This window comes from Apus apus, chromosome 23 (assembly GCF_020740795.1).
Source record: "Apus apus isolate bApuApu2 chromosome 23, bApuApu2.pri.cur, whole genome shotgun sequence".
NCBI lineage: Eukaryota > Metazoa > Chordata > Aves > Apodiformes > Apodidae > Apus > Apus apus.
In genome coordinates, this window is record NC_067304.1 from 2,090,124 (window position 1) to 2,101,267 (window position 11,144).

The 11,144-nt window shown below is 47.3% G+C and overlaps 1 protein-coding gene across 3 annotated transcripts in view; it reads left to right on the forward strand.

Annotated features, from left to right (window-relative positions):
* The window catches only part of KCTD20 (potassium channel tetramerization domain containing 20), a 28,505-nt gene extending 17,494 nt beyond the window's left edge, over positions 1–11,011 (forward strand). For all 3 annotated transcript variants that reach the window (XM_051639252.1, XM_051639251.1, XM_051639253.1), the window contains exons 2-8: positions 1,430–1,626; positions 2,325–2,592; positions 3,686–3,788; positions 4,333–4,453; positions 5,669–5,866; positions 6,664–6,774; positions 7,660–11,011. In XM_051639252.1, the coding sequence (XP_051495212.1) occupies positions 1,479–1,626; positions 2,325–2,592; positions 3,686–3,788; positions 4,333–4,453; positions 5,669–5,866; positions 6,664–6,774; positions 7,660–7,952 (1,242 nt within the window). In that variant the 5' untranslated portion in view covers positions 1,430–1,478 and the 3' untranslated portion in view covers positions 7,953–11,011. The remainder of the gene's footprint in view (positions 1–1,429; positions 1,627–2,324; positions 2,593–3,685; positions 3,789–4,332; positions 4,454–5,668; positions 5,867–6,663; positions 6,775–7,659) is intronic.
* The last annotated feature ends 133 nt before the right edge of the window (positions 11,012–11,144 follow it).

An 11,144-nucleotide genomic window follows, 5' to 3' on the forward strand; every position in this document is an offset into this window, starting at 1 on the left:
GCTGCTAAGTTTACTGGAACTTATGTGACCCTGGTAGGCTCCTTGTGTTGCTGTTCCTACCAGCAGCCAGAGCCTTTAAAGAATAAGAAACCAAACCCAGAAATTTTCCTTCTGATTAATACCACATGATGTGAAAGCATCTAAAAATACACAGATACAATAATGCTGGCAACTTAGTATTGGTTTTACAGAACAAGAGGAAGGAATTGTTATTCCTTTTTTAAATTTCTAATTAAGAATGGAATGCTGACTCTGACTGCCAGTAACCATGGGTTTGAAACCCACCACTGAAGTGCTCATTAAGTGCCTTCATCCTCAGCAGGTCCTGGCCAGAGAACTTGCCAAGTCTTATTTGGCATTTTGCTGTTTGATTAGTGCTGTATTTTGTCTGGTTTGTATCTAGCTGTGTCACTGTTCTGCTGTGCTCCACAAACAGCACCCGCAGGCCTTGGAGTCTTCACCCAGCCAAGAAAAAGACACAGGACAATTGTTCTGCAGGGGAGAAATTGGGAAAATTCATTAATGAGGAAATTGGTGTTTTATGTTTGGGAGAGTGAAAGGAAAACACTTAAAGGCAAGAGGAGAGAGCTGTTTCTTGTCCAAGGCAATAGCAGCACAAGAGAGAGAATGAGACAGCAAACAGTGAGAAGGTACCAAGGAGTGGAGGGATGTGAGTCAGGAACAGGGAAGAAGAATTTCACTGAGGAGTGAAATGGCCAAAGAGCAGAAATGGAAGGTGTGACTCTGCACGTGCTGAGAGAACATTTAAGGTTGGGATGGCCTTGGATTAACCCTCATGTCTGTTGAGCCCAGGTGGTGTGAGGCTGCTGCAGTCTGGGCTGTTCTGTGTTACACAGTCATTTTTGTAGGACTATGTCAGTTTAAATACTGGGGTGAAGACTGTGTGACAGGAGGGGATACATCAAGGAGGGAGACAAAATTTAAAAAGCACAATGACTGGGAAGAGTGAACCTCCTGGTCAGACCTCAGAGGGGTTGGGAGGCAATGCCTGGGCTGGTAGTGGGGAAAATGTTCCATTTATACCCCTGTTACTGGTTTTCCAGTGCTGGGAATGAAGAGATACAGAAACATTTTAATGGGCTGAGTGCTCTGGAGGTCAGGCAGTTACTAGGAAGCATTTTGCAGGAACACATGTGATCTGAAGACATCAGCAGCTTTAGACTTCCATTTAAAAAAGCAAAAGTTTGTAGATGCAATGGATCCCTGGTTACTGTGAGACCATTTTTTCCCCTCTACCTAAGTGTAGGGACATAACCAGCATCCTAAGCCTCTCTGAATCCCAGTGAAGTATCCAAAGAAATGCCTTTTGAGCCTGAGGGATTTTGCTTTGCAGTACCAGATACAGGGATTTGAGCTTCATGGCTTGGGAGTTCTTTCAAAACTAAAAACCTGGTGTTTTCTGTCCCAGCTCTTCTCTCAGGAAGCGCATCCATCTCCTCAAGTCACGGAGGCCCAGCATGAACATTAACTGTGCTGGGGGGACAGACTGGTCAAGAAATCCAGAGTCAAGATGTTCTGTGGAAAACATAACTGTAGCAGTCCATGAGTCAGAAGGAAGTCGTGTGCTAGAAGGTCACAGCCCTGCTGCAGTTCCCAGGACAGAGGGTAAGGATAATGTCTTTATAGTAGTCTTTAAGGGATCCATTTCTTTTTTTTGAGGTGTTACATGTTGGAAAAATTCCAGCATCCCATGGCAGTTTGCACTGGAGAGTGCAGAGTGTCTGTATCCTGCCTTTGCCAGGCTGGTGTGAAGGACAAAGGTCCCCATCAGAGTTTAAGGTCTTGCTGTCTGGGTAAGATTGTCACATGGATATGCCCTGGCCAGCCACCTTGCAGCTCTTTCTGAGCTTGTCCCTGAACAGATGATCTGAAAGCACCTGGAGACCTTCCTCAGGAGCTGTGTGCCCACCATGGACCAGGCATCAAGCCCTACTGGCTTAAACCACCCCTAGCATGTTGTGTGCTTCTGCTCCAGCTTTCCTGGGAGAGCAGCTGTCAGTGCCAGGCGTCTGTGTCTGTATTTCTGGCCAGATCTAGTTCCTGTGCCCCTGCTCGTTACCCCCTGAATCCCTCTTTCTTTAACACCAGGGAGAATTTTCAATCCAAAATCCAACTGCTGGCTCAATATGAAAATGCACTCTAGTTTTATGTCATAAAATATTACCTGACAGTGACGTTTATTGACATCCTTGGTTACTGGGTGTCTGGTTCCTCATTACAGTGGGAAGTGTTGCTATGAAATGACATTTTTCAGGCAATTTTCTCTTACCCTTGCAATGTTTGTTTCTCTCTCTCATGTTTAGACTCTGAATGCCGACGCTCTGCTTGCCTGCTGAGTCCCCAGATCGGTAGTGTGTTGTCTGCTCCTGAAGACACCCACAGCTGTCACTTCCCAGAGGGAAGTAAGAGACAGGCAGAATATTTTAACAGCCAGGAACGCCACGGGTGCTGCACCTCGTCCTCCAGCATCAGTTCCCAAACTCCAGAGAAAGTCACCCTTGTGGTAGATGGCACTCGCTTTGCAGTGAATCCACAGATTTTCACTGCTCACCCTGACACCATGCTGGGGAGGTGGGTGATTTCCACCATTTTCAAGATGCCTCAAAGGGGATCAAGTGTTTGCTAGAAAGATCAAGTGTTTGCTAAAACAGAACAAACCCCTCATGTCAGTTTTCTTCACCATGAGGGTCTTAAGGTGCTGGAACAGGTTGCCCAGGGAAGCTGTGGCTGCCCCTTCCCTGGCAGTGTTGAAGGGCAGGTTGGATGGGGCTTGGAGCAGCCTGGGCTGGTGGGAGGTGTCCCTGCTGATGGCAGAGAGGTTGGAACCTGATGATCTTTAAGGTCCCTTCCAACCTTCACCATCCTGTGATTCTTTGCACAAGCAAGGCAAAGCTGACCTCGTTCAGAACTTGGCTGTGAGTGAGGCTTTGCAGACCAGACCACATGTGGAGAGAGGTGGCAGTTCTCTAGATAACATTCTCCCTTCCTCCAAACAATGTGCACTTCCAGCTACACATGCCCTGCTTTTTGCCTTCTCTCCAAGTCTTTGCCTTGTTTGCAAGTTGTACATCTGGCCACAGCTGATAAATTACCTCCCAGAATGGGGAAAATGATAATGCTCCATCCCCCTCCCCTTATCTCATGGCACTCTCCCATAAGAGAAACTACTTGGCTCCCAGTAAACATGGCTTAAAGGTTGGAGGGCCTGTTGCTGCAACAAGCAGCACCCATTTGCTGTCTTGCCAGCACTTCCACCTCTCTCTGCTGAAGGGAGCCAGGTCCTGGTGGGTCACTGACCCTGGCACAGGTCCTTGTGTAAAACAAGGGATCAGAAGGCACCAGGCAGTTGTCTTGCACAGCCTCAGAGAAAGGGCTTTACTGTATTTTTTTTTTTAGAGTATTTTCTGACTGGAGGCTGAATGGGCTGTTCCTCTGAGCTGCAGCTTGTCCCATCCAATCCAGATTCCAGCTATAGAAGGACTTAGCTGAGCCAGCCCTTGTGCTTATTCCCTGTGGAAGAGATTTCAGTATCAATTTCAACTCTGTGTACATGTCCCTGCTGGTTTTGTTTAACCTCAAGGCACCTACTGGTCTGTAGAATTCAGGCATTGAAGTCTACTTGTGCACTTACATTTTTTTAATTATTTTTTTTTCATCTCTTCAGAATGTTTGGACCAGGAAGAGAGTATAATTTCACCAGGCCAAATGAGAAGGGAGAATATGAAATTGCTGAAGGCATCAGCTCAGCTGTGTTCCGGACTGTGCTGGTAAGGAGGTGTTTGCAGACTGGGGAAAAAAACCCAACTAACCAATCTGTTTGTCACATGTGCAAAACTGAGCCATCTCCCAGGCAGCTGCACAGCCCCTGGGACATGTTTCATTGCTGGTTTGCATTGTGATTTAAAAAAAAACAACACAACATAATTTATAAGTTTATATACATAATATAAAAAAAACAGACTTTGGCACGAATCATCTTGTGAGGTATTTGCTCCTGTTGCCTTTTTACCTTTCTTGTCATGTCACTACAGTTCCTGACCTCGTGGTTGCATATAAATGCATATTCCATCTGGGATGCTAGGAAGCCCTGTGGGAAAAGTTCTAACTGGAGCTCCCAGATGATCAAACCCAAGAGCATCTGCAAACAGATGTAGATTCTCAGACAAGCAGGGCTGGGTTTACTGTTCACAGAGCTCTGTTTAGCCTCTGTAACTCTCAAAAATTGCTTACAAAACAACTAAATTAAAAGGATCAGAGTTTGAGCTATTCTAAATGTTCTTTTCTCTCCCAAACCCATCCTTTTATTTGCAGGATTATTACAAAACTGGAGTCATAAACTGCCCTGATGGGATTTCCATCCCAGACCTTCGAGACACCTGTGATTACCTCTGCATAAACTTTGATTTCAACACCATCAAATGTCAAGATTTAAGTAAGTATGGAGGCACATCAGCTCCAGGGACACCACCTGCATGGTGTTGAGCTCTCTGCTCTGGATTTCAGTGCATTTTTTTAAGCATGAAGGTATTGACTCCACCAGGGCTTCTGTCTGTGGTGCATGTAAACAGTTGCCTTTTTTAGCTGCATCAATCCAAAGTGAAGTGACTGAGTCCTGCAGATGCAGACACGTGGCTCAAAAAAGCAAACTGAAATGGCAAAAATTCTGGTCTCCTCTTGTAACAGAGGCTGAAAAAAGCTTGCTGTTACAGCCAAACAAAATGAAGGCTAAAAGCAGGGTTAGAACTCCCATCTAAAATGTACCACAGAATAGTGAATAATTTAAGCAGCAGAATGGTGGGAAGAGCAGGAATTGAAGACACCAAAGTAGGAAAGTGAAGAGTGTCTAGTCATGAAAGGATTTGATCTGGGAGCAGTTTTTTGAGTGGGTGTGCTGGCAAAAATGTATTTTTAACATAAGCATATCTGGGAAGGGCCCCACACTGAGATATGGGGCATGTGGCATCACAGCCCAGGCCTTGAGTCTGATTTCCTATCCTGTCCTGTGATGGGTGAGCAGAGAGAAGGCAGAAAATGTGCTTTCAAGAACAGAAGCTGTTGCTGGAAATGCAAGTTAAGTGTCATATGGATTAATTAGTTTACTACTGTTGTGCTGGATTGATTGGACCTGGGTGTGTTTTAATGGTAATGGTTTTTCCTTACCTGACAAGGGCTGGGAGGGATGGGATGAGAGGGATGGATTAAAACTAGAAGAGGGAGATGGAGGTGGGACATGAGGAGGAAATTCTTTGGTGTGAGGGTGGTGAGACCCTGGCCCAGGTTGCCCAGGGAAGCTGTGGCTGCCCCATCCCTGGCAGTGTTGAAGGGCACGTTGGATGGGGCTTGGAGCAGCCTGGGCTGGTGGGAGGTGTCCCTGCCCATGCAGGGGGTTGGCACTAGATGATCTTGAAGGTCCCTTCCAACCCCAACCAGTCTAGGATTCTACAGTGTAATTTGCATCCCATTTGAAATGTGTCTGATTTAGCCAGTTCTGGAGCTGGAGCCTCGTGGTGCATCTGAACATATGTTAAGGAATTTGTCTGCAGAAGAATGTGGGTTGAGCTCTGGAGTGTGTCTGGAATGTGTAGATCTGAGAGATTTTTCCATGCTGTGTAAAAAAAAGCTCATCCTGTGATTTGTGTCTCCTCAGGTGCTCTATTACATGAGCTCTCCAACGATGGTGCTCACAAGCAGTTTGACAGCTACCTGGAGGAGCTGATCCTGCCTATCATGGTGGACAGTGCCAGGAAGGGGGAGAGGGAATGCCACATTGTGGTGCTAACAGATGAGGACACCGTGGACTGGGATGAAGATCACCCACCTCCCATGGGAGAGGAGTACTCCCAAAGTAAGGGCTCTGCAGTGGGGGCTCCTGGTGCTGTGTTCAGCACACCCAGACACCTGGCCCTGAGGAAAGGACCTGTTTTCCAAACAGCAAGTTTCCTCCAGGAGGAGATGCTGGCACGTGGAGTCCTTTCTTTTGTTCCTTCTGCACTGGTTGCTGCTAGAGGCAGGATACCTGGGCTAGTCAGAGCTTTGCTCTGCCTGCCTGCACTGGCAGTGACAGCACCCACCTCATCTGTGCCTGTTGTTTGTCCCATCAGCCTTTTCCTGGCTCCTCACTGAGCAAATATGCTGCTCCACACACCCAGCACCTCCCATCCCATCCAGCCTGTAATGTCCATGCTAGGGAGGGACTTTTTACTAGGGCAGGGAGTGAGAGGACGGGGTGATGGGTTAAAACTGGAAGAAGGAGCTTGAGGTTGGAGATGAGGAGGAAATTCTTTGCTGTGAGGGGGGTGAGACCCTAGGACAGGTTGCCCAGGGAAGCTGTGGCTGCCCCATCCCTGGCAGTGTTGAAGGGCAGGTTGGATGGGGCTTGGAGCAACCTGGGCTGGTGGGAGGTGTCCCTGCCCATGCAGGGGGTGGGACTGGATGATCTTGGAAGTCCCTTCCAGCTCAAACCATCCCATGATTCCTTCACAACCCTCACTCCAAGGAGAAGCAGCTCATCCCAGTGATGAGAAGAGCCCCCTGAAGTGGTGCTTGGAAACCAGACCTGCTTTTTGGCACCCCTACAGCTGAGCATGTAGCAGGGAGAAGATCCCACCTTGTGCTTTCTAATCACCCTTTTTATTTCTCAAGTCCTTTACAGTTCCAAGCTCTACAGATTCTTCAAGTACATTGAGAACCGGGATGTGGCAAAAGCCGTTTTGAAGGAACGGGGCCTGAAAAACATCCGCATTGGCATCGAGGGTAAAGTATCCTGGTTTTCCTCTGGATTCTAGACATTTCCTGGTTTGCTCTGTGCTTTCCTAAGGCATTTATTTCCATGAAGCTGGGCATCCTCCTTTATCTTTAATCTGAAATTGGCCAGGAGGCTTAAAAGTTCAGGGAAAAATGAGAGTTACGTATCACGGACCAGCAAATCTTGTCTCTTGAGAACCAAGTAAACAGGAAATGGGAGTCAAAGGTTTCCACCTGCTGATCCAAGCATTCCCTTAGGAAGCTCTGAGAACATTGTGCTCTGTCCTGGGAGCCTCTTGTTTCTCAGTAGCTGTGTGTGTTCACCAAATGGCTGACCCTGGTCATGTGGCTGCACTGTCTCCTCAGGGGGGAAAGCAAGGCAATAATGTGGAATGTGAGCATTTCATAGACTTGTGGAGTGGTTTGGGTTGGGAGGGACCTTCAAGATCATCTAGATCCAACCCCCTGCATGGGCAGGGACACCTCCCACCAGCCCAGGCTGCTCCAAGCCCCATCCAACCTGCTCTTCAACACTGCCAGGGATGGGGCAGCCACAGCTTCCCTGGGCAACCTGGGCCAGGGTCTCACCCCCCTCACAGCCAAGAATTTCCTCCTCATGTCCAACCTCAAGCTCCCTCTTCCACTTTTCATCCATCCCCCTCATCCCATCCCTCCTGCCCTTGTCCCAAGTCCCTCCCCAGCTTTCCTGGAGCCCCTTCAGGCACTGGAAGGTGCTCTAAGGTCTCCCTGGAGCCTTCTCTTCTCCAGGCTGAACACCCCAACTCTCCCAGCCTGTCTACAAAGTCCCCTGAGCCTCCATAATCACTCCTGCCTTATCTTCTGGGATCCTGTTGTCCCTTTTTGTGCTGTGCAAGTGACTGTCTGTGTTTTCAGGGTACCCCACCTGTAAGGAGAAGGTGAAGAGGAGGCCTGGTGGCCGCTCAGAAGTGATCTACAACTACGTTCAGCGCCCCTTCATCCAGATGTCCTGGGAAAAGGAAGAAGGCAAAAGCCGTCACGTTGATTTCCAGTGTGTCCGGAGCAAATCTCTAACAAACCTGGTCACTGTGGGTGATGATGTTTCAGAGGACCATGAGGTGATGATGCATCACCCCCCCCAAGTAGATGAACTCGACAGGCTCAACGCTCCGTTCTCCCAGATGGCTGTGAACGATCTCCCGGATTAGTGGTGGCTCAGGGTGGATAGTCCTGCTTGATGTGGGGACATCTCAGCCTAGTTTCATCCCAAGGGATGGAACCCAAGACTCCTGCAAGGTGCTTTCTCCTCGTTCATGCTCTTAACTACCTTGTCATCTTCCAAGCATGTTAATAAAGAGCCACGTTTCATAGTCTAATCGTGCAATCCAAAGCAACATCACCTCAAACAGAAAGAAATGAGGCTGTTTGTTTCTACTACAAAGGCTTCCAGAGTGATGGGTGCTGAATATTTTACTTCTAAAAGAGGAGCAGAAGTATTTAGAAACATCTTGTTTGACAAGAGAGAGGAAAATCTGGGCCTGTCAAGAACAAAGCTTTCCTTTACCATGAGGTAATTAGCTTTGCTTTTGGGATAATCAGTTACAAAGGACCCCACATGAAAGCAGGACAGATGATCCTCTTTCATCAGCCAGCAGAAATGTAGCACAAGTTGGGAGAGCAAAAGACTGAGTGTGGAGGAATGACAGCAGAACCCTGAGTGTGGAGGACTGTTTGCAGTGCCACCTGGCTTTGCATCCAGCGTGTTGCACTGCTGGTCTAGGGAAAGGGAAAGGAGTTGAAGAGGAAGCATGTATTCCTGCTCCCAGGAATTTCCCTTCTAGACTTCTCCTTAAAATGGAATAGCTGTTTTGAGGGATGTTGTCTGTTCAGTTCAGTCAAACCAGTAGATGATGCTGAAGGGAAAAGCCAAAAGGAAAATATTGTACTTGATGTTCTACCAACAAAGTAAATCTGTTTAGTAGCCTAATAGTTGTCAGAAGCTTTCTAGAGGTGACTGTGCATGCTGAAGACTTTCAGTTGTCTGCTCCATCCTCCTGTTAAGATGAAAAAACCCCAGGGGAGGAGCCCCCAGTACAGACAGTTTGCTGCCTGTGTAAAACCCTTGGTCTCATCAACCTTAGAATTTCTGTAGACTTTCCAAGGAGCACTCTGCTGTTGCAGCTTTCAAAGGCCAGCTCCTTTCCTGCCCAGTTTGGAACTGACTGGACCTTTTTGCTGTCAGGCAGGTAAGAAATACTGATAGGAAAGCAGTTTTTAGTAAAGAAAAATAGATGTACCTAGGAACAACTCTCCTTTGCTGCTCTGAATATGTATTATCCTAGTCTTTGGTTAAGGCTCTGTGCATTTTGGATTCAGGGCCAACAAAGACACACTCCAGGCTGGTTTAGCTTGGTTAGGACCGTCTAGGCTCTGATAGGTAACTGCTCCTGCTGTGTGGAGGTCCCTAGGCTGAATTAACACCCTAGTTAATCAAGGGTTAACTTTTAAGTTCAGTACTGCACAACCCACCTGCTAGATGGACCAGAAGGGACCTTCCTTACCAACCCAGCCTTCCTGATGGCTGTGGAGAGGTTTTATGTACCCAAAGTGGAGTCCTTCAACATGGTGCTGGTGCAAAGAAAAGCTGAAGCCCTTTCAAAGAGAGAGAAAGAGCTCCTTTGCAAAGTCAAGTTCAGGTCAGTTGTGCTTTTCCAGGTGACTGCTGTTGAAACCTGTCCCATTTGCACACTGAGTTACCTGGTCACACTGGGCAAAACAGAGGTAGGTTTCAGTGAGTAGGTTTTCCAGGTTTAATCCTGGTTGTCAGGGTTGTCAAGCAGTTTTTTAATCTTCTCCAACCCTCTGCAAAGTGTGTGGCAGCCTTAGCACTGAAGAGACTTGTTACTGTTTGCTGCTAAGGATGGTTGTTTTTTCCAGTGTAAGGAACAGGACAATATCAAGCAGACTTTTTCCTGAAGGTTTATGAGTCATTTTTAGTGAAGAGTAACAGACTCTCTGCCAAGGCACATACTTGCTGATATATTTAGTTCCCATTTGTATGGGTACAGGTTCCATTCTTTGCAGTGTTTCTGTTCTTAGCTTCTTTCCTAAGTGCAGCAAATAGGTTTCTTCTTTTTTAAGTGCCTATGGGAAGATTTCCAGAAGCTCTTTGGGGCCTCCTGAGAGTCCCAGGGGTTCAGCTGCTCAGGTCCACCTGCCAGCTTTGGAAAAATCCTCCCTGTATGTCATTGGATCATAGAAGTATCCTTCAGTATCTGCACAGAGGTGGGGTGCAGTCACTGTCTATTGCTGCTCTAGAGGAATTTCTATTTTTGTAGCAGAGAAAGGAAGACACAGACCATTAACCTCCCAGTTAAGGGCCAGACCCAACCCATGGCCTGCCTTGGTAAAGAGCTGTGCCCCCATGTCAAGCAAAGACACTGGTGACACTGTCCACCCAGCAGTGATGGAGCTTTTTATCCAATGATGGACACTTTTTTTTTGGTGTGGATTTATTTTTACAGCAGTCTAAGTTGTGTCTTGGACTTACAGGTGTGTGGTGAGTGCTGCCCTGCAGGACAGTGTCAAGGCAGGAGATGCCCAGTGTCACATCCACAGCTCCATACAGGGGGTGACAGCTAAATACCATCTTCAGCCACACCAAACCCCACCAGTGTCTGGCCCTGAGCCCAGTGTCAGCCAGGCTGCTTGAAGGATTCAACCAGCTGATTAGAAATAGTAACCCCAGGCACTTAACTGCAGCTGCCCCTTGCCTGAGGGTTAAAGACCATCAATGTCTTGGGAGAAGCTTCTAGGGTTAAAGACCATCAAAACCTTGGAGGAGCTTCTAGGGTTAAAGACCATCAGTATCTTGGGAGGAGCTTCTAGGGTTAAAGACCACCCATACCTTGGAGGAGCTTGTTGATACTCGTCTCATCAATTTGGACCTTCAACATGGGGTGCAGGGATCCAGCCTCTGTGATTTCCAGGCAGATTTTACTACTCCAAAAAGTCCCTGTACTCAATTGGCTTTCCCAGGTAATTAGAGGTGAATTTTGGATTTTGTTGGTTTTAGTAGAGTGAGTTCCCTTGGGACACTAAACCAAACTGAAAAAGCCTGTTTGCTTTTCCTCCTCTCTTGGTCACCTACTGTCCAGGTACAAGGTCAAGTTTTGTTTTGTTCTGCATCTCCTGAAATGTTCCCTGTGGTGTGTATGAGCTACAGATGTACTGTTTCTTTTCTGGATTAAAGTATAAATTATATGCAGCTCGTTTGGCTCTTTGAAAAACTTCCATGTGGAGTAGATGAAGGGGGAGGGGAGGAGGTTTCTTTTGCTAGAAGGTTTTTCTTCCCTTGCTCTGTAAGGTGAGTCTTACCCACCAGAACCTGGTTGTTTGGG